This window comes from Pseudopipra pipra, chromosome 9, assembly GCF_036250125.1.
Source record: "Pseudopipra pipra isolate bDixPip1 chromosome 9, bDixPip1.hap1, whole genome shotgun sequence".
NCBI classification, from domain to species: domain Eukaryota; kingdom Metazoa; phylum Chordata; class Aves; order Passeriformes; family Pipridae; genus Pseudopipra; species Pseudopipra pipra.
In genome coordinates this window covers 4,260,240-4,287,485 of record NC_087557.1, presented here as the reverse complement: position 1 = coordinate 4,287,485, position 27,246 = coordinate 4,260,240, and the positions used below count along the sequence as shown (strand labels likewise).

The 27,246-nt window shown below is 50.5% G+C and overlaps 2 protein-coding genes across 5 annotated transcripts in view; one reads left to right on the top strand and one right to left on the bottom strand.

Annotated features, from left to right (window-relative positions):
- The window catches only part of ABL2 (ABL proto-oncogene 2, non-receptor tyrosine kinase), a 46,573-nt gene extending 30,646 nt beyond the window's left edge, over positions 1 to 15,927 (top strand). For all 3 annotated transcript variants that reach the window (XM_064664168.1, XM_064664169.1, XM_064664167.1), the window contains exons 2-11: positions 938 to 1,108; positions 1,819 to 2,114; positions 2,758 to 3,030; positions 3,772 to 3,856; positions 5,502 to 5,679; positions 6,243 to 6,427; positions 6,720 to 6,872; positions 7,725 to 7,814; positions 8,785 to 8,958; positions 9,555 to 15,927. In XM_064664168.1, coding sequence (XP_064520238.1) covers positions 938 to 1,108; positions 1,819 to 2,114; positions 2,758 to 3,030; positions 3,772 to 3,856; positions 5,502 to 5,679; positions 6,243 to 6,427; positions 6,720 to 6,872; positions 7,725 to 7,814; positions 8,785 to 8,958; positions 9,555 to 11,251 — 3,302 coding nt within the window. In that variant the 3' untranslated portion in view covers positions 11,252 to 15,927. The remainder of the gene's footprint in view (positions 1 to 937; positions 1,109 to 1,818; positions 2,115 to 2,757; positions 3,031 to 3,771; positions 3,857 to 5,501; positions 5,680 to 6,242; positions 6,428 to 6,719; positions 6,873 to 7,724; positions 7,815 to 8,784; positions 8,959 to 9,554) is intronic.
- Positions 15,928 to 16,087: 160 nt separating this feature from the next.
- Positions 16,088 to 25,867, bottom strand: TOR3A (torsin family 3 member A). 2 transcript variants are annotated; one of them, XM_064664181.1, is made up of 7 exons: positions 25,700 to 25,867; positions 23,085 to 25,275; positions 22,604 to 22,717; positions 21,683 to 21,948; positions 20,890 to 21,065; positions 18,678 to 18,802; positions 16,088 to 18,210 (listed from the first exon to the last, which is right to left on the bottom strand). In XM_064664181.1, exons 2-7 carry the CDS (start codon positions 23,401 to 23,403, stop codon positions 17,960 to 17,962), a joined length of 1,251 nt encoding a protein of 416 aa, XP_064520251.1. In that variant the 5' UTR covers positions 23,404 to 25,275; positions 25,700 to 25,867; the 3' UTR covers positions 16,088 to 17,959. The 2 variants fall into 2 exon arrangements, with proteins under 2 accessions (XP_064520251.1, XP_064520249.1); XM_064664179.1 differs by lacking the exon at positions 25,700 to 25,867 and having other exon boundaries at positions 16,088 to 17,458; positions 17,953 to 18,210; positions 23,085 to 23,980.
- Positions 25,868 to 27,246: the final 1,379 nt, after the last annotated feature.

Genomic DNA, 27,246 nt, shown 5'->3' with positions numbered 1-27,246 from the left:
TCCTTGTACTAACAAGTTTTCATCACTTGTCCTTTGAAACAGCAAAGGAGGATTGCCTGGGTATTCAGAAAGGCTGCTGCTAAACACCCACCATCACCTGTACTACCTTCTGTCTGTCCCTGGCAGTTTTCCACCTCTTATTTACACGGCCCTGTAATATGTTACAAGTCACCATCATTCCTGTTAATATTGACTCAGTTACTTATACATCTAATTTGTGTCATAATTCAGCCTTACCTGTAATGCTGGTTTCAGATCCAGGCTTGTCTACGCCCACCATAGGAACCATAAAGATATAAAACGTAACATTTTGTCATTGAAAGGTTTCCTTCGCTGCTTCATGTAATTTAAAAAAGCACTTTTAATTTTGTACTGATTTTTTATATATATGAATGCTTAAAAAATTTCAAATTGAGGCGTATATAAATAGATGTGTATATAATAAATAATAAATAGAAATTTTATATATGTAGTTTGCTACTTGGTATATAGGTAGTTAACCATCTTTTCCAGCCCCTCCTAGAAGGGACCTATAGAATGAAGAGTCCACAACGTGGGATTGAAAACCACTGATTTAAGAGTCCAGATGTGGTGTTCCCTTTCCCTAAGGGCACAGTATGCTGTAGGAGCATTGCTCTGCTGTACACTGGGGTTTTGATCTATTTAAATCTATTTGATAAACTTGATCTATTCCCCCAGAGGGTGGTTGGTCACTGAACAGGCTCCCCAGGGAAGTGGTCATGGTCCCAAGCCTGACAGAGTTCAAGGAGCATTTGGACAAAGCTCTCATGCACATGGTGGGATTGCTGGGGTGTCCTGTGCAGGGCCAGGAGATGGACTCAACGATCCTTTTGGGTCCCTTCCAACTCAGGGTATTCCCTGATTCCATAATTTACAGCTGTACACAGAATAACTGTCTCTTCTGCTCCTTTCCCAGAGGCCCTGCACCGCCCCTACGGCTGCGATGTGGAACCCCAGGCACTGAACGAAGCCATCAGGTGGAGCTCCAAGGAGAACCTGCTCGGAGCCACTGAGAGCGACCCCAATCTCTTTGTTGCACTTTACGATTTTGTAGCAAGTGGAGACAACACCCTCAGCATCACCAAAGGTAGGGCTGGGGGTCACACAGCAGCTGCCAGCCTGGCAACTGAGCAGCAGAAAACAGAAAGTGGAATCCTTACCTGGATAGAAGTGGGAATAGCACAGTTAGGGAAGCTTGTTCCCTGCACTGATGGTGGTAAGCAGACGGTCTGTCCCTCGCTGGTGCTGGAGGGACACCTGCTGGGCAGTTTTCCTCGCACAAGCACAGTCCTGCCCACTCCTGTTCCAGGCTCCCCAAATCACTGCCCTGTGAGATACCTGTTGTCGGGAGGGGCAGAGGGAAATGGTGGCATTATGGAAGGTAACAGAACTCAGCACTTTCACCTGGGACAAAATCAAGAATTGAGCATTGCAAAGGGACTTTCTGGTCAGTACATATGTCAGAATATAACCTGCTGCAGAAGTGTTTCAAATCGTGTCATTTAAGGCTTCAAGGAGACAAACCTTATCCCTCCAAGCAAATAAAGTCTTTCTAGTCTAAAAAGCTGGAGTACAAGAAGCTTTTTGAGTTCACCACTCTCACTGCAGTAAATTAGGGAGCAGTATCGTAGGTATTCTGTCTGAAACTTTGCTTCATAAATACTTGATGTACAGCAGTTTAGTTATGATTTTTGTTGTTAAGCCACAAACCCAGGCTCAGCTGATGCTGAGTTTCTCCCTCACTGAGACCCAACAGCTTGCACTGTACTTACTTTGCTTTTGTCTTTCTGTTCAAAGGTGAGAAGTTGCGAGTCCTGGGTTACAACCAGAATGGTGAGTGGAGTGAGGTACGTTCGAAGAACGGGCAGGGCTGGGTACCAAGCAACTACATCACGCCAGTGAACAGCCTGGAAAAGCATTCCTGGTACCACGGGCCCGTGTCCCGCAGTGCAGCAGAGTATCTGCTGAGCAGCCTCATCAACGGCAGCTTCCTGGTGCGGGAAAGTGAGAGCAGCCCAGGGCAGTTGTCCATCTCGCTCAGGTACGAAGGACGTGTTTACCACTACAGGATCAACACCACCTCGGATGGGAAGGTGAGGATCTCTGGACAGTGCTGCGAGGAGGGGAGATAAGGGTATAAGGGTATTAACTAAGAGGTGGTGCAGAATCTCAAGTTGCAGGCTGTTAAGGGAGGGAGGTGTGAGAGAAAACAGGTCTGCTGGTTTATTAATATAAGAAAAGAAGAAGTGTGCCAAGAGTTTGGTGGTAGCTCACCAGACAGCACTTTGGAGAAGTGCAGACAGTACCTGTCCCAGCTGAAAGTATCTAAGGAGCAAGGCAGCTGTGGTTGGAGGTGGTGATAGCCCTCCACTGGTCCACTTACAATAAGCAGAGCTTTGCTAAGTTGGCATTTTTAACCTAGATCAAACAGTAATACGTTGTGTTGAGAGATGAAAAAACAGGCCTTGTGCTTGGCTAAGAATTCCAGTTTCTAGTCCTGTAAAGCACGAGGCAGGAGGCAGCACAGCTCTTAAGTGATAACTTATTTCTAGCTGCCTTCTGCAAGTAAAAGTCCCACAGATTAATAATCATTTGCCCAACAAGATGAGAACAAATGTTCTAAAGTCTGTTTCTCCAACTCGTTAAAAAGAACATTTTTACTGTACCTGTTTTCCAGTGTTACTGAAAGCTTCCAGCTCCTTTCATTTAAGCAGATTCCTGGTTGTTTCTTGCCAGGTCTATGTGACAGCAGAAAGCCGTTTCAGCACCCTGGCAGAGCTCGTGCACCATCACTCAACGGTAGCAGACGGCCTGGTGACAACTCTGCACTACCCAGCACCCAAGTGCAATAAGCCCACTGTCTATGGAGTGTCCCCCATCCATGACAAGTGGGAGATGGAGAGGACTGACATCACCATGAAGCACAAGCTCGGGGGAGGGCAGTACGGCGAGGTGTATGTGGGGGTCTGGAAGAAATACAACCTCACTGTTGCTGTGAAAACATTAAAGGTGAGTTTTCAGCACTGTTCATTTGGCCACCATTTATGACAAGAGTAAGGAAATTGAAGTACTTTAAATTACACCACCTAATAATATGAGTATGAGAAAATGGAGAGTGCTGATCTGCATTAAGTCCATGCTTCAGAGTAGCTTTGCAGATCAAAGGTACCTTATCAAACTTATACCAGTGCGTGTGCTTGGAAACAAGTTGGAATTTTGGCCCAGCAGGAACTGCATGTCCAAATCAGATCTCTAGAAATGTTTACCAGGTTGACTTCCCTTCCTCCAGAGGACCTGTGGAACCTTTAAGAAATTAGAAGAGTTGGAAATACCTTCTACAACCTTTCCTCCACTCCTGAAAAAATGCAGCATCTCCATCTGTCTTTTTTTTTCAAAACCTTCTGTTTGTTTCAACATTAACAACTGCAATTCTGTGTGCTCTCTAAGTAAGGGAGCTTTCAGACTTAATTTTTATAGCTAAGTCAGTGATCCTGAGGGTCTTTCACCACACACAACAGCTACCAAACAAGCCAGTCTGGCACTGTCTGGGCACTGCAGATCTGTCACCTCACTGTGCTCTGGGCCAGCCAGGCAGCTCTTCAGGGCTGTTACAGTTTGCTTTGGTAAAAGCCAAGATACCAGAATGAAGACAAGGAAGCCATCATTTATATTCAGCCTGAATGTGTGGTGTTAACCAGACCTTGGACATGAAGATAAATGTTCCCTTCTTTTTGCTCTCTGTTTATCTAGGAAGATACCATGGAGGTGGAAGAGTTCTTGAAAGAAGCTGCTGTGATGAAGGAGATCAAGCACCCAAATCTAGTGCAGTTGTTAGGTCAGTGACATATGTTGCTCTTTCTGTTCTTACTTAGTCTTGATTTTGGCAAAATCTCATCTTGTTTAAATGCAGTGGCAGCTTTGCTGTACTTATGTAACTTTTTGAATCAGGTCAGGTTATGGGGTGATATTTTTGACAGCTTTATGTAATATTGGAGCTAAGAGACACTAATTTTAAATAAAACATCAAATACAGTCACATTAGTAGACAACTTTGCTGTTGAGGCACAACTATGTGTTACATAAAAATTTGCAATATCATCCTCCTGTTAGTTTGTGTCCTTGGCCCCAGACGTGCTCCAGGGTTCAGTTATCAGGCTCAGATTCCTTCTCTGCCCTATTGAATCAAATTTACAAAATTATTTTCCATGACTTATTTGCCTGAGAGAACAGAACAAAATTGTAAGAAAATTGGAAGTGAAAGGAAAAATTATATTTGAAGCACAACAAATACTGCTCTTTGTACTTCTCAAGTGAGGGACGTTTATAGAATAGGCTGCACTGAAGAGAACAAATTAGTCCCTAATTAAACAGAAGACACCAGATCGCTGCTGCTCTGAGGGACCCTGTGTATCACCAAATAAGTACATGAGATCAAACACCACATGACTGGAAGAAATCCACAGGCTTTACAGCTTGGCTGAGCCCCCTTGTCTCACTGGCAGATGCACCATATGATGATCATTATTAAATAGTCTGCATAGCTGTTAATTCTACATGTACAAAGATTCTTAAGGAGACACCCTAAACCTCTACTAGTGTTTAATTGCTTCTGGACTTCTGCTGCTTTCAGGAGCAGAGCTGTCAAGCCAAGCCTAGGATGAAAGGAGAAATGTGAAGCATGTGAAGGGTTTTACTTACTAATGGCAACTATTCTGTACCCATTTAAAAAACAGGCACAGATGAAGTGTCTGCCCAGCCCTGTCTGGTTCCAGGAGCAGAGACTCGGAGATTTGTCATCACAGAGCTGCATCTTTGCTCTTTGTGATGCTCAGCATAGTTGTGTTTTACTCCTGCATGTGCAGAAGGGTATGAACAGGCCTTTGGTGCTGCAGGGGGAGTTCACAGAGATGTGACAAGAGTATCCTGTTGCCCCCCTCCTCCACCAATACATGCTTTGTACAGTGACTGCAGCAAGTAGCCATCCCAGGAATGTGTAAGAATGCTGCTTCAGGAGCAGGTCCCACCGTGCTGATTCCTTACCCAGCACATGGGAGCGCTTCACATTACTCTGTAGTGACGTTTCAGTCTGGAAATCTTGCCAGCTGACAGGTACCTGCTTCCAGTTGGCCACTCTTTAGCTTTATCAAGGCAGGGAGAGGAAAAAAAGCAAATGACATGTTCAAAATATCTCCTATTTTATCCTGTAACGTTCCAAGGAACAGAACTACTGCTTCATGTCTATTATATAGGAATAGCAGTACTTTCATAGACATGTTCCTTTCTATCCATAAAGTGGATGGACAGATAAATAGACAGAAGCACTGAGTTTTACGTTGGGCTGCATTGACCTGTCTAGATGGAAGTCTTCACTTTTCAGAGAAACACTCATCGGTCCAGAATCTAAAAAATGGACATTAAATCAGGAGCAGTGATAAGAAAGGGAAACTTTATTCACATGCTCCCCTGCTCCTCACTGCCAGGTGTGTGTACCCTGGAGCCACCCTTCTACATCGTGACAGAATACATGCCATATGGGAACCTGCTGGACTATCTGCGGGACTGCAACCGGGAGGAAGTGAGTGCTGTTGTGCTGCTCTACATGGCCACCCAGATCTCCTCTGCCATGGAGTACCTGGAGAAGAAGAACTTCATTCACAGGTGGGTAAAGTCTCGTGGAGCTGGTGCAGTTTCACACTGCAGTGATGAACAAGCACCAGTGTGGAGGCCCAGGAATTCCTGATTTTGGGGAGGTTTTTTCCGGAGTTAGGTTTCACACTTATCCATTGGCTGTTGGTTTCAGTACTGTCCTGCAGTACCTCCTCCCCAGGACTTTGACAGCAGACTTATAATCTTGTGCCTGACAGCAGTTGGTGTTGTGCTGTACCCCCTGTGTGCCAGACAGTGCCCACCTCAAGTCCTGTTTTAATCCAGATAAAGCTATGTCATAAACCAATTACCAGTGTGTGATGAGCTGCTGATCTCATCCTGTCCTCAGGAAACATAAACTTCTCACCATAACAGCTATGATTATTGGAAATTTAATAGAATTTAAAGAATTAACCCTAATCCTGACTTAGATTCTGACACTGTTCAGGGCAAAGCTCACCTTGCCTTTACCTGCTGTGTTCATAGAGTGCTTCCCAATTCAGGAGAGTAGGACCCCGGACTGTATTCAGAAGCCCTGCTCTTGCTGCAGTAGTGTCCTTTTTTCCTTTGTCCAGGGACTTGGCAGCACGGAACTGCTTAGTTGGAGAAAACCACGTGGTGAAGGTGGCTGACTTTGGCTTAAGTCGACTCATGACTGGTGATACCTACACAGCCCACGCTGGGGCCAAGTTCCCAATCAAGTGGACGGCTCCCGAGAGCCTGGCCTATAACACCTTTTCAATCAAATCAGATGTGTGGGGTAAGAAAACTCACCTTCAGTGCTTTTTTCTTGTCCATTTTGCTTTTCTCTGCCAGCCTAGATGGTAACTTGCTTTCTGGCCTGGGCAGAAACGTGTGGGGAGGAGATGGTCACATGCCTGGCCACAACTTCATGAATCAGTTCTTAGCATGTGATGTCTTCACCTAGACTGGCCTGAGGCATTTGTGAGGAAACGATGCTGCCTCAAGCTGCAGTGAAGGCCACAGCATAATGAGCAACACAAGAGGAGGGCAGACTTATCACCAGGAATTCTGTTTTCCTCCTTTTGCAGCCTTTGGGGTGCTGTTATGGGAAATTGCTACCTATGGAATGTCACCGTACCCAGGCATCGACCTCTCTCAGGTGTACGATCTGCTGGAAAAGGGCTATCGGATGGAGCAGCCGGAGGGGTGCCCTCCCAAGGTGTATGAACTCATGAGGGCATGTGAGTATCTTCTTCCAGTCTGGGGGACAAAGCCTGAGGGTGTGGGAGGGATCTATAGTGTAGGGATCTAAGAGCCTGTCTCCAGCCATACCTGATCCCCAGCACATCACAGAAAGTCAGGGTGGACTTTGGGTAGGAAACAAAGAAGCTGGGTAGTGAGGAAGGGTATCACTGCTTAAAAAAAACCTTCAGGAAACTGACAGAAGCCCAAAAGCTGGGAATTCATGTGATATTAATGCAAAGTGAGCAGAATGCCAGTCACTTTCCAGACTCTCTGGTGATACCAACAGACAGTGTTTCCAGAGTACACTCCTCCAGTGTGGGTTCTAACTACAGAAATTACACGTTTCGTTATGATCCCCTTCTGTAACTTTCTAAGCTCCATCTAGGATCAAGGCACTCTCCTCCTCTATGCCCCATGAGGTGCACACATCCTTCTTTTGGATGGTCTGCCTGAATTTCAGTATTAAGAGCATGTGAGCAGGATGTTACCTGGAGCTTTTCACACACAGCTATCTGTGACTGGGCTGGACATGTTCAGTCCAAGCACCCAGGGTAGCAAATCTTGAATTGTCCTTTGCCCAGAAAAAATCAGAAAGAGAGAAAGGGAGAGCAGAAAAACCTGTGGAGGGTGCAGAGAGCTAGGACTTTTAGAGCTTGTTCCTTCTTTTCAAGGTTGGTTTGTTAGGATACAGTAGAGTGACTGACTGCTATGAATGAATACCTGTGAACAAGTCTAAAGCCTGCTTATCAGTAGGTCAGAGTCTGACTTTCTGTCTCCTTGGACAGAATAAAAATTCATCTCCTACCCATTTCAGGCACTGAGACTCACTCTGCTTTCTGACATTGCAGGCTGGAAATGGAACCCACCAGACCGACCTTCCTTTGCTGAGACCCACCAGGCCTTTGAAACCATGTTCCACGACTCGAGCATCTCAGAGGGTGAGAGATGCTGTTGTTTTATTCCTGAAACAGCACTGGAGGTTACCCCATAGTGAGTGATGGAGAGAGACAGCAAGATGAATGCATATCACAGTCCCCTGCTGACTGCAGCAATTAGGTCATGAAATATTATTCTCCCAGCCTTCATTTTTAAAAAGTGTGCCTTAATCTCTGGATTTTCTACTTAGCTACTTCTAGGAGCAAATCTGTGCAACTCAGCTCTCAAATACAATCAACCAGGAGGTAAATACTGGTGAGGGGTGTGATATTGCTCAGCAGACAGGCAGAAATGTCTGAGCATTGCTAAATTTTTAAATCAAATATGAAAGTGATCCGTCCACGTCCCTCCCACAGAAAAAACACAGCAGATGGAATTTTATCAGGGTAGATCTATAACAGGCACATCCAGTGGCCACACAAATGTGTGTGGCCAGGAGGCTGTGGGGTTTTTTTTCTTTTTTTTTTTTTTTTTTTTTTTTTTTTTTCCAATCACATACCATTTGTTGGTGTTGGGAAGGAAACATGTAGTCTTCATTTCCAATAGGGAGGTGCAGTGCAAAGCAGCTTAGATCCAGATTCAGAGAGGACACAAATTTGGGGGATCCCAGGAGCATCAATAGGAGGCACCTTGATTAAAAACAGAGGCAGATGCATTCAGTGCTGGCTTTAGCTCTTCAACAACCCTTTACCCAGCACAGAGCTAGATTTGTATTAGACCTCTTGTACAGATCCTACTCCTTGGGGTTTTTGTCTGTATTTATAAAGATGCAAATGAGTTTGAAATCATTATGAAAAACATCTGACCCTCAACACTTCTAGACTTGAACAAAAACTAAATCCATAAATTATGTATTTCTCAGTCATGGATCTCTTCCTACCAGACTGGATTTTCAGTAAAGACCCGGATCTTTTTTTTTCCTCTTCCTCTGCTGGTCTGTGTTTCAACCGTTCCATTTTTTTTTCCATACAGAGGTAGCAGAGGAGCTCGGAAGAACAGCCTCCTCCTCATCCATAGTTCCTTACTTGCCCCGCTTACCCATTCTTCCCTCCAAGACGAGAACACTGAAGAAACAGGCAGAGAACAAGGAGAACATCGAAGGAACACAGGAGACTGTGGAGCACTCGGCTTCCAGCTCAGCACCAGGTATGGGCACTGGGACAGGGGCACTGAGGCCACAAATTCTGGGTGTAAATTCCCAGAGAAACAGAAGAAAACCAAACAACACGACACGGGAAGGTGCTTTGTGCTGCTGTGTCACGAGGGCTGTTGGCCACCTCAGCAGCCCAATTATTTACCAGCAAACAGAAAACACTGCAGCTTTTTCAATGTTCTTTTAGTAAATCCTGTTGAATTTTTTTCTTTCATATTTAGTTTTGCTGCTTCCTTTTAAATGACAGCTTCAAAACTGAAGTTGACAATTCAACAAGAGATTTTTTTTTTAATACTTATGGTGTTTAGGAAGGAGGGAAAAAGTACAGGAAGGGAGTAAGAAACTGGAATAAAAGAACAAATTTTTTCTGATCTTTTTTTCCAAAGTGGCCTCCTCAGTATAGGCAGCAGACAAGTCACAGGCAGAAATGGAAAACATTAAAGAAAAAATAAAATAAAAGTGCTCACTTCCTCTCTATCTCTGCAGCAGCTGGGCAGGTAAATACCCCAGGTGCATAAAGCCCACTGCAGGACAGGGAGCTGGAAATGGAAATAGATGTTGTGGATTCACACCTGTTTCTTCTGCCCAGGTTTCATCCGAAGCACACAGCCAACAACTGGGTCTCCTGCGCTGCCCCGCAAGCAGAGGGACAAGTCACCCAGCAGCCTGCTGGAGGATGCCAAAGAGACCACGTTCACCAGGGACAGAAAAGGCGGCTTCTTCAGCTCCTTTATGAAGAAGAGGAATGCTCCCACGCCTCCCAAGCGCAGCAGCTCCTTCCGGGAGATGGAGAACCAGCCCCATAAGAAATACGAGCTGACGGGTAACTTTTCCTCTGTTGCTTCCTTGCAGCACGTGGACGGGTTCTCCTTTGCTCCCACGCAGCAGGACACGAGCCTGGCACCCCCCAAGTGCTATGGAGGGGGTTTTGTGCAGAGGACCTTCTACAACGATGATGGCACAGGGCCCAGCAGCGGTGGGGGCGTGAGCACCAGCGGAGGGTGGTCGGGCATCACTGGTTTCTTTACACCACGCTTGATTAAAAAGACACTGGGTTTACGAGCAGGAAAACCCACTGGCAGTGAAGAAGCTTCAAAGCCTTTTCCAAGGTCAAACTCTACATCTTCCATGTCCTCAGGGCTTCCAGAACAGGATAGGATGGCAATGACCCTTCCCAGAAATTCCCAGAGGTCAAAAATTCAGCTGGAACGGACTGTGTCCACCTCCTCTCAGCCCGATGAGAGCACGGGGAGGGCCAATGACCTGCTTCCCAAAAGGTTTGAAGAAGGCCCTGCTTTGACCAGAGAGAGACCAAAAGCAAAACTCTTGCCAAGGGGTGCCACAGCACTCCCCTTCCGAACTCCCTCCACACTGGAAGAAAAGGAGGGTCCAGGGCTAGCAGCAGCTCCTAAGGGAAAAGAAAAAAACAGTGGCTCACGACAGGGGGCCCTTGAGGATGGCGAGAGGCCAGGGTGGTCATCTCCAGGCAAGGCTGCAGCAATACTTCCAACCACTCATAACCACAAAGTGCCAGTCCTAATCTCACCCACTCTAAAACACACTCCAGCAGACGTGCAGCTCATTGGCACAGACTCTCAGGGTAATAAATTTAAGCTCTTATCTGAGCATCAGGTCACTTCTTCTGGCGACAGGGACCGGCCCAGACGGGTAAAACCAAAGTGTGCTCCACCTCCACCACCAGTGATGAGGCTCCTCCAGCAGCCAGCTGCCTGCTCCGACGCAGCAGAAGAGCTGAGCCCCGTGGTGGGAGCGCAGCACGGACTGGAATCGAGTGAAGGGAGCAAGAAGGCGGCAGCAGCAGCAGCACCTGTTGGTGGAAAATGTGGGAGGCCCGTGATGCCTCCACCTCAAGTGCCTCTGTCATTGTCTTCCACCTCCCCAGTGAAAATGGCCAACGGCACGGCTGGCGCGAAGGTGGCGCTGAGAAAGACCAAACAGGCAGCTGAGAAAATCCCTGCAGACAAGATCAGCAAGGAGGCGCTGCTGGAGTGCGCGGATCTGCTCTCCAGTGCCATCGCCGAGCCCACCCCGAACAGCCAGCTGGTGGACACGGGGCACCAGCTGCTGGATTACTGCTCAGGCTACGTGGACTGCATCCCGCACACCCGCAACAAATTCGCCTTCCGGGAGGCTGTGAGCAAACTGGAACTCAGCCTGCAGGAGCTGCAGGTGTCCTCGACAGCTGCTGGTGTTCCCGGGGCAAACCCTGTCCTTAATAACTTATTGTCATGTGTCCAAGAAATCAGCGACGTGGTGCAAAGGTAGCTACTGTCCATCTGGGTAAGAGAAACACGCACGGGGAGGGGGGGACTTTTTTTCTGTACTGATGCTTTCAAAAGGAAAGACTGATACTTGAGTATGTGAAGTACCTCAGATCACTGAGTTCTCCTCACGTTTACAGGTTCATCTCAAAGAAATGGGGATGGAGAGGGTAGATTAAAGCTGTAAGGGGCAAACATCGAGGATCTGTCCCCACCTAATCAGGCTGATCTGCTCGGTGTGGCAAGGGAAGGCAGTTCCTTGCTCCTCCCTTGGAGAGGCAGGAGAACCGATGGCAGGTTCTCGCTCTGGGAAGGATGGTTGATGTGACAGCCAGAGTACTGGGGTGGCTGCAGGCTGCTCTGCTGTACAGATCCTGCCCTGTCTGCACTCACGGGTGCTTTGCTCTCCCAACAAGGCAAAGGAAAAGCACTGGGGCTCCACTGGTACCGACGGCCGAGCAGTCGGAGCCGGAGGGGCTCCCAAGGGAGGGTCACGTGCAGTTGGGGGGAAGGTCTAATGCACTGACAGTGTTCAGAGCTGCTGGAGGTGGATGCACTAGCCTGGATGGCTTAACTTCCACAGCACTGTTGCTGCTGTAATGAGAACTGCAAAGTTAGTTAATATATGAAACTATCCCTTTTCCCTCCTGTCCACCTCATCCACCACATGTTCTCATCATCATTGTGTCAGAAGCGTCAGGGATGCTGGGAAGACTTACCACTGGAATACCCCCTTCCCCACCACACAGCCTTCACTCACTGATACCTATTTCTAGTGGTCTAGCACGGGTGCTGCTTGATGGTCGTTTTTGAGTAGTTTGGGGCTCTTGCACAACTTGCCATTGTTGTTGTTGGGGTGGGTGGGTTGTTTCTTTTTTAAGCTATAGATTGTTTTTAACTTGTTACCAGGTTGACTCCCCATTTCAGTTTGATCCCCCTGAGGACCCACTGTAGGTCAGGCAGAGCCTCCACCACCCCTGGCTGTTCTCCACATTCCTTTAGCAGTCCCAGCACTGCAGGGCCAGCTGGAGAGCCAGGAAGTACAGCCTGGCCTGCCCACCACAGGGATTCCCTGGAGCTGTCCCTTCACAGCACCAGATTCCTGGGATTTGTTCTAGCCCTTACCGGTCTTGCAGGCTTCCAGCTTCCCTGCATCCAAAGGTGACAAAGCATGGCAGCACACAGGGGAAGCACAAGCATCTCTTTATATTTTTTCCTGTATTTTAAAGGCTAGGCCAGAATCCTGTGCTGTGCCGTAGGGAACATGCACATAAACTGTGCACTCCTCTGCCCGAGAGGTGACAACAGAAGTTATGGCTCTGCCTTGAAGGGCCCCCACTGGGTCTCTGCCTTCTCACAGTCCCAATGTTGAGGAGTTGACATTGTCTCCCTTGGTCCTGGTGCTGTTGTGGCCTCACAGAGCTGATCTTCTGTGTCTACGGACAACTCCCCAAGGTGCAGATGTGCTGGCAAGTAGGGAGACCTCAGCTGTTGGTTTGTGAGAGGAAGGACACAGGCCTGATACCTGACTCCAAATAAACATCACCCTGTGTGCTGCTGTTCACTTCACACTGTTGGTGACAGAGGATCTCGCTTGCTTTGCACCTTAAATCTTTTATTTTTGGCTAAAATGCTCTTTAAACTTGTTTTCAAAGTGTGACTGTGCTGCTTTTAGAGTGGAGCAATTAGAGTGGAGCTGGGGCCAGGTGTGACTTCGGAAGGTGAGCACTTCCACTGCTGTCTAGAAGCATGACCCTGTTGGTCCTGGGGAGGCTGGGCTGTCTTAGTGGGTGTCCCCGCTTTTTCCACAGAGCACAGTGAGACAGGGCCTTGAAAAATCTTTAGAAATGGGCTGGTGTCTGACAATCCTCCTTTTATTCCTGGTCTGTAGCAAACAACGTTGTGCCATGGTGTGTGGAGGCACAGCAGAGGAGCAGCATGTGAGGTACAATGGACCACATGAGCTTCTCTGGCCAAGTGAAATGAGGGGGCACAAAAAGAGCCAAGCAGCCCTTTGTGCTGTCCAGTTCTGCATCAGGATCCAGCATGCCCAGGATCCCCTGGGGGCTCTTCCACAGCCACACTCAGCTGAGCACCAAACCCTTTATCTTGTAGACTTTACTGAGGGCTTTTGTGGTTTACCTTATCTCTTTCAGTCATCTTTATGGAAGGTGTGCATCCAAACTACCTGCCTTTGGAAGGGTGACCTGCAAAGGGAAGGCTGCTTGTGGCATTGCTTCACACGGCCTGTCAAACAATCAGAAGGATTTAGAAGGTAGGGGAGCTTTCTTTGGGGCAGAAGGGCAGGTCTTGCTTGCCCCGGCAGACAATCATCTGCTGTAGTGTCATCATTGTACTGCTGCTCAGCCAAGGACAAAGGGGTTTTTTTAAGAAGCCTTTTCTTTTCCTGAAAGCCAGTCTTCCAGAAAAGCTCCAGCAAAAGTGATAGAGTAGCAATATGGAATTTCTAACTACTAGAACTCTCCTCTTGCAGCCCTTTCAGAAGAAACCAGCTGTGTCCCAACAAAGCACTGGTTCCTCTCCACTGGCCGTCCCCACTACCTTTCAGATGCCACCTTGGTTTCTTCTTCCCCCACAGAAGAGATGGGCAGTGGGCCAGGGCAGCATCCGACTGCTTTTCCAGAGTCACAGAATGGCTGAGGTTGGAGGGACCTTTGGAGGTCACCTGGTCCAAACCCCCTGCCCAAGCAGGGCCACCCAGAGCCACTGCCCAGGACAAGGTCCAGGCAGCTTTTGAGCATCTCCAAGAATGGAGACTCCACAACCTGAGTGCCCAACACAGGAGCCCATTCAGTGCTGATCCCTCCTGTGGTGGAAAAACATGGGAATTTGCCTGTTGTCACTCCCATGGAGAGCATTTTCTCTGCTCTTACCTATCAGTGTATGTCAGGTAGGTAGATGGTGGCAGAGGTAGTGCTGACCTGACAGCAGGTTCTTTCCCTCTAAATAAGAGGCTGCAGAATTGCTCTTGCTTCTCCTGCCCCACAGTGTTTTATTCCCAAACTGCCATCTGGCAGGATAGCACAGGGATGCTATCTGGGGAAGCTGGTTCTGCTGTAAACCACTGTCCAGTTGTTCTTCCTTCCACAGCTGCTCCCGAAATTGTTACTGTTCCCTCTCCTTTAGCTAGGCATGGCTTTCTCTTCAGCCTTAAAGGTCTCCACTGTGGCCAGTTCTCTGCTTTCAGCCTTGCAAAGGAGCGTATGGGTGGTAACACTGTTACTTGTCCCAGGGGAGAACGCTTCTTGCTCCACTGTTTGGGGCAGGGGACAAGGCATGGATCCTGTTGTTTCCTCTCCCCAGTACTGTCAGGCAGCCATGGGGGCACGGACACTGTCACAGCTGGGCTCTCTCACTTGCACTAGTATGGGCTGCAATTTAAAGTCGTCGTCTTTGCAACACGGGTGGCACCACGTCAGACCCAGTAATGCCAAGCAGTGTGTGCTCACAGAGTGAGCTCAGTGGGGCACTTTCTCTTCCTACCACTGTGGGAATTAGTTGACTCACAGGTGCAATTCTCTCTTCTTCCTGCACTGTACGCCCTTTTTGATCCCTAAGCAGTGCACTCGATTTAATCATGTTCTTCGTTAGCGTGGACAGGGGTGAGGCTGAGCCAAGAGTCTGGGTGTGGGACTGCACCAAATTTAGCCACTGGGAAAGGGGAATTGAAAGGAGCAGCGTTGCTGGTGCAGAACACAACGGGGGGGGAGGGCTGTCCTTGTCCCCCTCACACAGGATGCTCCTCCTGAGCACCACTGGCCTCGTGTCAGTGACACACAGCCCAACACGTGCATGTTGACATCCACCACGTGGGTTTATGCAGGAGTTATGGGGCAGACCATGCTCTGTGGGCAGCAGGAACTAAACCCCACAGCAAGGGGGGGGACACAAAGCAGCCCCTCCCTACCAGGCAGGGGGAGAATGAGGGGTGGGAGGAGTTACACTGTGCAGCCACAGAGCAATCCCGACCCCGGCATCCCACCACTTACCTGAGGCAGGCTTTGGCTCCGGGGCATCCGTAGCTGTGACAAGCACCAACAGCTCCAGAAGATGGTTGTTGCAGAGCCCACAGGCTGCTGTCTCCTCTTGTAACACACTCAGCCCAGCCGGGCTGCTGATGGGGAGCTGGCAGGTACTGAAAGGTAGTGACTACAGCACACACGGAAACCTCCACCAGCACTGTCCTGCACCGGTGGCACTGGGATCATGCTGCAGTTCCCTGGAGTGTAGAACAAGCCCCTCAGCCCATTCCCTGGAAGCAGGTAACAAGAGGTTCTGGGACAACTGAGCAATGTCTGTACCAAAGGAGGTTGTTCTCCCCATGTGTCTGTTGTGAGGCCGATGGGCTTGGCCCGGCACGTTGGTTGTATCGGTAGTGAACTCGTTGAGGGCAGGAATGATTTAAAATTGAACACGTTAATCACCAATCACTCTACCAGTGTTGTCAACTGGTCTTGTTTTTTAATTGTTATTGTAATATATTTTGGTTGGTTTTCTAATTTAATTCTCTCACTATTGTCTGACTGTGAACTGCGAACAGTGTTAAACTTGATGTAAATAAGGCCCTTGGAAGGGCCTCTTTGCCTGTCGTTCCACAAAGTTTTGCCAATTTGCATTTTATTTTAAATAAAGGTTGCAATATTTTATTGGCAAAAACCACTTGAGTAGATGCTGCCTTTTTTTTTTTCCTTAGGTGATATTTGAAGCTGCTCAGTCCTAAGCTGAAGTTTGCTAACTGGGTAGGAAAGAGAAGATTGTTGTAAGCCTGTTTTAAAAAGAGAATTTGATTCTGCCAGATTGAAAAAAAAAAAAACCAAACAAAAAAACCCACAGTATCTTTATTTATGTCATTGAAACCACACAGTATTGCCACGGCATGGTCAGAGAACGGCTGTGGCTGTTGGGGTTCTGTAATCAAAGCTCCCTCAACTGTGACACGCACACATGACCAGCAGAGACAGGTCTTGCATCACCCTCGTTAGTGACACCACCACCACAGCAAGAGCTGCTTGACATGCCAACCTCACACCAGGTTCACTCTGACTTCCTGCCACCCCAGGCAGCGTCAGCCTAACCCGGACAGCTGGAGGCTTTTTTATATTTAAAAAAGAATCCCAGGTTATCCTGGCTTTACTCAATCTTCTGAGCAACTAACCTTCAACTAACAACCTGCTAAACTTTCTGCGCAGGTGATAAAACACAACCCAAGTTGTGTCCTGTGGGACAGCATCCTCCCTTCTCAAAGTGCCATTCCAGGATTCTGATGTTTCCCAGATTTTTGACACCTGTGATTAAGAGATTAACCATAAACCAAGTCTCAGAAATGCCTGATCACACACGCAGGCACAACCCTAAGGTCCGCTCCAGACAAGAGCTAAGTTCAAGCCAAGTAGGAAAGCAGCTGGCTCGTCCTCCTGCCTTGGACTATGAAGCCTCGTTAGATAACAGAGCCAGCGTGCCCAGAGGGAAACACGGACTCAAAGTCTGCAGGACTCGTAAGTGAGTCTGGTCAATCTTTTCCCAGAGGTCGTGCTGCTCATTCACTGGCACCACAAAGCAGGTCAAAGCTTAAAACAGACCAAAGGTCCCCCGTGGGAGTGGCTGGGAAGCCAAGCATGTGCTGCTTCACTCACTGCCAGCACAGCTCTGTTGGAAGGGAGTTTTGACCCAGAGGTCACAAAGTGATTCCTGTAACACTGTTGAAATTTTTTGGAGCTGCTGTAACACACTTATCACCTGGCGAGTACCCAGACAGCAAACAGGCCCTTGTAATAGTAATAATAATGCTGATACCAGCCAAAAAACCACAGCATGAAACATAAAGAAGAGAAAAATGAAAAACAAAGGAAAAAACCCAAGCTTCCTGCATCCGTGAAATCCCGGATTCACCTACAGCCTGTTCCTTCAGCCACCATCCTGCTCACCAGCCCTTTGCCCCTGGCAGAGAAATTCTCTCCCCTTTTTCATTTTGCAGTAAAGCGAAAGGGCCCTTCACCAAACTGCTTAGAAAATGATTGCAGCAGAAGTTCCCCTCATCCCTGCACTGCTTCCATACAATGGAAGACTCCAGTGAGAGGTGGACACTCCGAGGTGAGAAGCTATGGATTTGGCATCTCCAGAGGAGATTATTCAGTCCTCTTCTCCATGCACAAACATGATCCTGGTCCGTGTGTCCCTGAGCAGCAAACACCTTGGGAAGGCATGAGAGCAACAGAGGGAAAAATTTAATTCCAGTGAAACAGTTCTGTGTGATCTTGTAAAGTGACAGAACTGGGGACAGGGACGAGGACGTGGCTTCTGCTGCACTGTCTCAACAGGACCAGCCTGCCCCAGGCCTGCCTTCACCACATGGCAACAAACCAAGAACTTGGATATTCCCAGTCCCCACTCACATGAAACAGCATTTGTCAGCACAACCCAATCTCCCCTTCAGGTCACTGCCACCTAAAAGGGACTTAAAACACCAGACAGACTCCAAACACAGCCAAGCACAGGCTGTCCCCGCGTCCCAGGAGTAAAGCTGGGTGGGATGCACCTCCTTCCCTGCAACAGCCCTTGGAGTAAGGAGGGATTGAGTCTCTGTCCCTGTGCAAGTGCCTGGCTGGGTCACCTGTGTGCCCAACCTTGTGCAAGGGGAGCAGCTCCCAGAGTGCAGAACCACCTCCAGCACATGTGTAGTCCCACCTGGTGTTCAAGGAAGGAAGTAATTGATGCGCTGGGGCACAGATTTGCAGCCCTGTGCAGAGAAGAGCTTCTCCTCTTTGGGGACAAACACCATCATCCTGGCCACCGCGTCCAGGGTGGCCTCGGAGTAGGGAAGCCCCCGGGCCAGGAAGGCGTCCCGCGCGCAGAGCTTCACGTGGTGGAACTCCAGGGGCAGGAATGGCACCAGGAAGTCAATGAGGTTCTCTCTGAGGAGGTGGCTGTGGGCATAACTGTTCTCTGGAACAGAACACAAGACAAAAACTCAGAAGCTTCACCTGAGAGCATCACCCCTCTGCAAGGCAAGGCTTGGCTCCGAGGGACTCATCCAGCCCTATGTTTGTGGGAGAGAAACACTCACTTGTACAGAGCTGGTCAGCACTTGGTCTGAGCACAGTGTCCCTACAGCTCATGCCAAGAGACACCTGAAGCCCTAGAGAAGCCTTGGTGTTGGGCTGCCTCTCCCTGGCCATTTTTGGGGCTCAAGGGGGCCCAGAAGGGCTCTCAGCTCCCTCCTCACATGCTCTGTATCACAGCAGTGCTGTGCTCACAGGGCCCAAGGGGCTCACGTTGCCAATAACCCCCTGGCTGGGGGTGGAGTGAAGGCTTGTTCCCAGTGCCCAGCCCTGTGTGGCACACACTGGGTGGGAGGTGCAGAGGGGCAGGTTTGCAAGCAGAACGACCCCCAGCATGCCACAAGCTCTAACCTGCAGGCTCCTGCAGCTCCAGCCGCAGCCGCTGCTCCAGGAACTCCATGGAGATCTCCTCCCGGGCCCGGCCGGCTCGCCAGAAGTCCAGGGCGACCTCATTGATGGTGTTTCCACCAAGATTGCTGTGGACACAGAGGGAAGTCACTCGAGTGTGACCCCAGAGGAGAACTGCTGAGAGCTGCCAGCAGCCCCCCTACAGCCAGGCCCCAGCACCTCTGTTAGCAACGGAGGATTCACTGTCTAGGATCAGCACATGGACCCAGCCTTCTTCCCAAGGAGCCCCTTTCCATAGGCATTGATACAGCTGTTGCCATCCTGTCAGCTCAGACCCAGGGGCAGCAGAATTCTCCATCTCCCTCAGTCCCCTGTCCTGGCTTGGGAAGCCACTGACCTCACAAGTGGCACTTTGACCCACACTGAACTGCCAACAAACCACCAATGAAAGTCCAAGTTAAAGGGCAGAGCACACAGAGGAGGCCCACTGGAAGCAAAGGCAGGGATTCAGGCAACAGCCCAGGAGTTGGCAAAGCATCCCCTGCCCTGGGATAAAGCAGCAGCAGTCTCCATATAAGGACTCCTCTGGACACCCACCTTAGGGGCAGCTCTGCCCTGGGGGATGAGAGGTCCTGACAGCTGTTGAGGGTCACAGGGCAGCCCCTCACCCTGAGAAGCAGGTCCAGGTCAGGCTGGTGAGGGGTTTGCTCCCAGCCCTGAGCGCCCCAGTTAACTGGAGATACTGGGAACCACTGGTATATGATGGAAGCACCAGCTGGCTGCACAGCTTGTGTGGGTGGGAGGCAGGGAGGCTGTGGGAGACACAGACCTTGCACGCATCCTTTCCTCTCATGTCAGAGGCTCTGGAGCCCAAATGGAGGGGAGGCAAAATTAAAAAGCCAACACTGTTCCCCACCCCCTGCTGCCTTGTTCAGGGCAGAAGAGCTTGTACTGATCGTGCTCCCACCCAGACCATGGGAGAAACAGCCCCCTTTGACTGAGGACAGGCAGCCAGTCCCAATCCTATCTTCAACTCCCGCACCTGGCCAAAGCTGCAGGACCATGACAGTGTCCACGGGAGCCCTGGAGCAGAGCCCGCCCTCCTACAACAGGTCAGTATGACAGTGACCACACTGCCACCAGGGATGATGAAACCCCTGGGATTACACACTGCTGCAGTTCAAGGCCCCCTGCTCCCACTGCTTGGTGGCACGAGGGCCATGACGTGTCCATTCCTGACCTTCATGGCTTTGCCAAGCAGGACACGAGGTCAGCCCAGTGCAGCCAACAGCATGTTCACCCTGTGCTGAGCAGCAGGGCAGGACCTGCCCTTTCACCACGGCTCCTGCCAGAGCTCCACGCAGGGGGGACTGGAACAGGGTCAGTTCCACAGGCACTGGGCACAGAGACAGCTCCTCCACAGGCAGGGAAACCTCCCCAGGGAACCACCAAGCTTGGGGGATAGAGCGCTTGCCTGGATGGTGGGGGGTGGAGGAGTGCTCTGCCCACCTCCAGGCAGGGGGAGCAGCTCCTGCCAGAGCCAAGCTGCAGGCTGCAATTCCAAAATTCGAGGCAGCCCAAGAAGCTGGTCATTCCATGGCATTCCTCAGAGGCTACTTTAGACAGGTGCCTGCCTCACATCTTGGCTCTGGGATGTCCCACTTCTCCCTCCAGCTGCATCCCACCTAGGCTTGGGTCAGGGACAGCACTGGGGTGCGCACGTGCCCGAGTCCTTTCTCCCTTTGGATGGGAAAGGAACCAGGTAAAGCACAGGATGTGCCGATGCCAGGATCAGCCCTCACAGCACCTCCGCCAGCAGCCATGTCCAGGCAGTGGGAACTCCCCACCTCCCAGCAGAGCACAGGAACTTCCCACCAAGACCTGCAGCCCCAGCTCTGCCCCCTGCAGTGTCACATCTCCTGCTCAGCCGGGCAGGGTGACACCATGTTGACCTTCACTCTGCTTCCTTGTCTCAAAGCCCAGATGCTGGCTCAGGTGTCCCAGCTCAGCTGGACCTCAGCTCCTCCTACAGCTGCCCTGCTCCCAGGGTGGACACCCAGCATCAGCAGGCAAAACTGACCTCGGAGGCAACCACCTTGTGGGAACAAGACATCTGTCCCCCTCCCCTGCAGCCTAGGCCCTTCATATTGCACACCTCAAGGGATTAATTCCATCACTTGGTTCCTCCCCATCCCTTTGGGGGCCCAGAAATCACCTGAGGAAGAGGAAGATGGCTCTCTGTTGGTCCGCCTGGCCCTCGTTGCCATAGGGAGCCATGAAGGGCCTGATGGCATCCAGGAGGCTGGAATGCAGCTTCTCGGCCTCGTCGAAGATGAAGAGGGATTGCCTGCAGAGCTGCAGGGTCTCGCTGAGCTGCCTCTGCAGCTGGGCCTGCGGAGCAGCAGGGACAGGGGTCAGGAGCCCGTGGGACTGAGCCAGGATGCCACGGGATAACTTGGCCGGCAGCTAACAAACAGCTGATCCCTGGTTCCCTCCTACCCGGGACAGGGAAGAGAACAGGGAGAGCAAAGGCAGGAAAACGAGTGAGGCATAAAAACAGTTTAATAAGTGAAAGAAAGAGGAAAGAAAGAAATGAAGTGGTGCAAAGGCAGCCACCCACACCTGCCACAAACAGACCAGTGCCCAGCCAGTCTCTGAGCAATGGCTTCCTGCCCCAAACCCCCTTCCCCTGCAGTTTTTGTTGCTGAGCACAACAGTAAATCACATGGAATATCCCTTTGGTCACCTCTCTGGTGTGCCCCTTCCCAACTTCTTGTGCACCCTCAGCCTAACCGACTCCAAGGGCAGAGTGGGAGAAGGGGAAAGCCTTGAAGGCTGTGCAAGCACTGCTCAGCTGTACCCAGAACACTGGTGTGTATCAACACTTTCACTCACAATCCCAAATTTCATGGCATTGTGTGGGCTGCCATGAAGGAAATGAACTCCACCCCATCCCAGCCTGGCACACTGGACCATCCCCACGGACACACTGTGTTGTTGGCTCTCACCTTGTAGGAGTCCAGGTACTTGTGGTGGGGGAAGTGGAGGAGGGAGATGAACACCCTGACACAGTCGCTCCTCAGCCCATCCCGGTACAGGTGACTGGCCACCATCCGGGCCACAAAGTTCTTCCCTGTGCCAGACCAGCCATGGAAGGACAGGACCAGCGCCTTCTTGGGCTGTGGGCTCTGCAGGAACCCCTGCACTGCCCGAACAACCACTTCTTTGGCCAAGTGCTGCCCGTGGAGCTGCTCACTGAGGTCTGCCTCTAGCCCTGCACAGAGAGAGCAGCAGCTCAACCTTAAATTGCCAGCCCAGCTGCTGCAGGTGGGAATAAGGAGACAAAACGGGGCAGGGCTGCTTGGCCAAGAGGAGTCTGAAGAGGCAATAAAGCCACAGGCTGCCCATGCCCTGCCTGCATCAGTCTCTGGCCCCAAAAAGACACAAATTTTCCACTGACTCCTTTTTTCCTTCGGGAAGAGGCGGAGGTTTTTGGCAGCTATGGAGAGCACCGATGCCCAAAGGCCCTCCTGAGCTTCCGGCAGAGGGTTTGGATACCAGGAGTCTCAGGGACAGCAGAACACAATGACAGCTGCTCATGGCTAACACACAGGTCTGGGTGTACCCTCTCAGCCTGGGGCAGGGTCCCAGGCCAGTTTGGATCCCCCTACATATGCTTGGGAGTTCGGGGATGCAGGCAGAGCTCGCAGCAAACTGGAGCAGGTTCACTGCAGAGCAAGGGACAAAGGCCCTCTAGTCTCAGAACTACAAATAAGTAATGGGACACAGGACTCAGCTCAGCCCCTCACCCTCCCACAGCTCAGCACCCTGCTCAGAAATGCCCTTCACTTACATCACTTGCTAAAATACACTTCTTGTTAAAGAAAAAAAACAAAACAAAGAAACAACAAAGCCAACACAGCCCCTACCTGTGATGTTGTTGACTATCCTGCAGTCTCCTGTCTCGCAGCACTTGCCAAAGCTGCAGTACCAGGCAGAGAGGATCTCCAGGTAATCCTGGCCCACCAGAGGTAAGCTCCAGCCTGGAAAAGGTAGCAGGGTCTGAGCAGAGATGTTCCAGTAAGTTGCTTTTTTGCCTTTTGAATAGACACCCAGCTGAACCCTGTGAAGGGCAGCCCTCTCCCAAGTGCAGGGACTCAGCCCTGGCTGCGGGGAGGAACAATCAGCTCGGAACAGGCAGCACCTGGTTCGAGCTGGCACCAAGAGCCCAACATGTGTAAGACATGATTGTGGCAACCCGGGGTACACTGAGGAGGGAGATGCTCAGGGCAGTAACCCTCGAGAAGGATAAGGCAGCATCACAGGAGCTGGGGGCACAGACCCCCGTGCTGGGTGTTTGGACCTGGTGCTCATCCTGGGGCACGGGAGAGAACGGAGGAAGGTGCTTACCTGGGCTGTGACCGGGCTCTTTTTGTTCCTCCTTCTCCTCCTCGCAGCCCTCCTGCCACACCTTGCACGCCAGGTACTGCCAGTACTGCTTGGAGAGGGCACCCACGGCTCCCAAGTGCTTCTTCACGGCCTCGTACCCCTCCAAGTTCGCCCTGCCCCGCGGAGCCCCCTCCCCAGCGTGTCCCTGCCGCTCTGCCCATGTCGCCCGTGGCCGTGGCGGTGTCCCCGGGCTGCCCGAGCCCCCCAGCAGCAGCAGCACCACCAGGACGCAGCAGCCGAGCCCCAGCCCAGCCGGGGGCCCGTCCTGGCCCACGGCCATGGCTCGGGGGTCCCGGGGGATGGGAGCTGACCCTGCCCGGCTCTGCGGGGTCTGCCCGCGGGCTCCCGGCCTCCCTCCAGCCGTGACCTCACTTCCCGCCCGCGATGGGCGGCGCTGCCCAAACGGGGCGGGGTCAGCACCGCCAGCACCCCAAAACCCGCCCGGGCACGGCCACCGGGACACCCCAAAACCCGGCACCGGGACACCCCAAAACCCGCCCGGGCACGGCCACCGGGACACCCCAAAACCCGGCACCGGGACACCCCAAAACCCGCCCGGGCACGGCCACCGGGACACCCCAAAACCCGCCTGGGCACAGCCACCGGGACACCCCAAAACACGGCACCGGGACACCCCAAAACCCTCCCGGGCACAGCCACCGGGACACCCCAAAACCCGGCCCCGGCCGGAGCCACCGGCACCCTCCGGTCCCTGCTCCGCACCAGAGTTGGACTCCGGCCCCTCCTCAGCTCCGGCCAACCCTGGCCGGGAGGGGCAGGAGCTAGAGAGATGCCCAGGGAACCTCCCGGGCACCGCTACCAGCCTGGTTTCAGAGTATCTGTTTCTGATTGCACAGAATATTCCGAGTTGGAAGGGACCCCACAAGGATCATAGAGTCCAACTCAGGCTGCTCCCACAGAGCTGCAGCACTGGCAGTAAGTGCCTGAGGAAGGCAAATAATCTGGTTTTTAAGTAGCCCAAGGGCTCAGCTGAAGTTTTGCTGCCACAGACGCAAGAGACAGCAGTAGTTGTTCATTAGAGCCATTTCCAAGGGGATACCAAAATAACGGGCATAAACGAGGGAGCAGAAGGTAGTGGGTGAGTCAGCCCAGCAGCACAAGGAGCTACACTGGGCTGTGTTTGTTCCTGCTGGGCTCCAAGTTCTGTTCAGGAATTAGATCAGAGCTCTGGGACAGGTACAACTCACGGCCACCACCAAGCTCATCACCAACATCCAGCTTCCTCCTGCCAGCTTCTCCAACCATTGGTAAACCCCTTCCTGTACAGGGAAGCCGAACTGCTTCCTTAGGGCTGACTGTGCTCTGGCAGGGGATCCTGGAATCCCATGCAATCCCTGGCTTTCATTTTGGAAATGTGTACACACACACAGTTGGCTGTGGGAGGAAGACAAAAAGTGGATAAACCCCATAAAACTTGCATTTTATCTTAAGCTGTACCCACTGCTGGCTTACTGTAAGAAACCGAGGCCTCCACAATTACTGAGCAGCAGGACAAGGACAACTTATCCTAACTGAGACAAGGCCAGGATGCTTTGGAAATGGAAAGGATTTCAAGGGTATCCCACATGCTCAGAAAAATAAAAATAAGAGGGATAATAAATGCAATTCATCCAGCCTGGAAATTCCCTGGTACCAGTGGATGGGAAAGGGGATGCAGCCCAAGCATGGAATGCATCACCATCTACAGGTGGCTGCAAATATTACACAATGGCATTAAAAATACTGGAATTAACAAAATTGCCCCCTCCAGCTTCAAAAATAGGCTACAATCTGAACACCAGTTGCAGTAACTTAAACAAAACTAAAACCAGTGCAGCATACTAAAATAAATAAATAAATAGATAAATAAATAAAAAATTAAACTTGCTGTAGCCATAGCAAATTAAACTGCTGCCAGCCTTCCTGAAAACTAGTTGAAGCACCTGAAGAATTTATGTACATTTATAAAAAAATTCATAGCTGTAACATTCAAACTCTGACCTCCCAGGATAAGTGCTTTAGCTGAAGAGAGCTTATCAAAAAAGAGAATTATGAAAGATAAACTGACTGTCCAACACTGCTCCAGCTCCATGGTACCAGGCAATAATTCCTGGGATGTCAGCCTGGCCCCAGTGCTGCACATCGTTAAGAGCTAGAAGGGAAAATAAAACCAGTTGTTCAACAGGCCCTGGCACAGGTTGCCCAGAGAAGCTGTGGCTGCCCCATCCCTGGAAGGGTTAAAGGCCAGGTTGGACAGGGCTTGGAGCAACTTGGGATACTGGGAGGTGTCCCTGCCCATGGCAGGGGGCGGAACAAGATGATCTTCAAACCACTCCAAGAGTCTGTGATCCTAACTACTCCCTGTTTGACCTGCCCCTGCAGGTAACAAGGCACTGAAGTGTTGTGGGGGCAGGAATCACCCTCCTCGAGTAATTCAATTCCCTTTGTGGGGCCTCAGGGAAGAGATTATCCCCCTATTAGAAGGGATGCTGCAGGAGTCTGGAGGAGATCCTAGCGCACTGTGCTGAGGAGAACTCGCTCCTACCTGCCTTGGGAAGGATGGGGTTAGGAAGCACCTGGATTTTTTGATTCCTCTGCTGGAACCCTCACTATAGTATTTGCTCATCTTCAGCTGAGTCTGGCATGTCCCCAGAGATGATGGAAGGATGAGCTTGTCACTTCATGGCTGGTTATTTGTCAGTCAGTCCTGGTGAGCAGCAACCACCTGGTTAAAACTCCACCCTCTCGGGTCAGCTCAGCTCTTACAGCACAGCTGCCATCTACAAAGAAAAACAGCACCACCAAAATGAGGTTATGTCTTGCTTATTCCACCCCCCAGTGCAGCTCAGGACAGGCAAACACTCAGAGGGAACCTTGCAATCCAGGATTTTACATACAGGCTGTATCCACTGCCCAGGGAAATGCCATGCACCCATCTTTTCATGCTTTTTCCACTTTCCATAAAGCAACACCTTCTGCAGATCCATAGCTGCACTCTGACAGAAGGCAGGAGGAGAAGACTCTCTCTCCAGAGCTCAGTATAACAGCTGTGGATTAGATCACTAAATTAAAGGAAGATCTGGAATAAAGGATATGAGGGGAGTCCTTTCCCCTCCTTCATTTTTTTCCCCATAAAGTCCTATCCCCAGTCTCTTAAAAAGTTTGACTCTACAAAGAAAGAATAGGTCACCAGTCCCACATTTGGGATATATGAACTAAGGACTTCATTTCTTATTTTTAGATTCAATAAAAAATTTGTAGGGAAAGAATTTGAGAAGTTCAGGGAAAGTGCTTATTTTCAACCCCCTTTTGTTCTCCATTGGCTCAAAGTTGTTTGTGTTCATTCTTCTGTAAAATTACATTCATTACATAATCAGAAACACTTTGAAACCTCTCAGTTAAAGGAATTCTCAACCTGTTACTAAGGCCAACCACTCTAAAAATACATAACAGCACAACAAAGTGCTTGGAACAACAGCTCTCCGAAGTGGCGATTTAAGCCTTAAAAGCATCTGTAGCTGTTGAAGTGCTCAAACACAAGCAAATATCCTGTCCCATTCCCAGAGCAAAGCTCAAGAACAGAGATGGAGGATAAGAAAAGTTATTGCCAGCACACAATGCTAGGAAACAAAAAAAAAACCAGAACATCCTCCCCCACAAAACCCCCAAAATAAACCCCAAAAACCAGTTCTTGCAGAATTCGACTGCTGAAGTCCAGAGTTTCAATGGAGAAACTCTAGTTTAAAGAAAAGCAGGTTCCACACAACCATGTCGATGCTACAGGGCAGGTCAAAGACCCCTGACATCCACAACTGCATCACCTCCTGCCTCCCACTCACTAGTGGGGTACTGAGAAAACAAGCTCTGACACAGTCTGAGTAAACCTCTGCACTCAGTGGGAGCAGATTTTGGGGGCTGTTTACCTGCTCTGTCTCAATAAAAGCTTAGGAAAACCAACCATAAACACCTGCCAACTCTGCAAGCATCTCTTGCCAACTCCATATCCATCTCTTGCTCCATGTAACAAAGCCAAGCTATTGGGATACAGCCAAGGACTCAGCCCAGGTGCTTGGCAGATGCAGGGCCATGGGATGCACTGTCAGAAAACCACTCCAATCTAGGT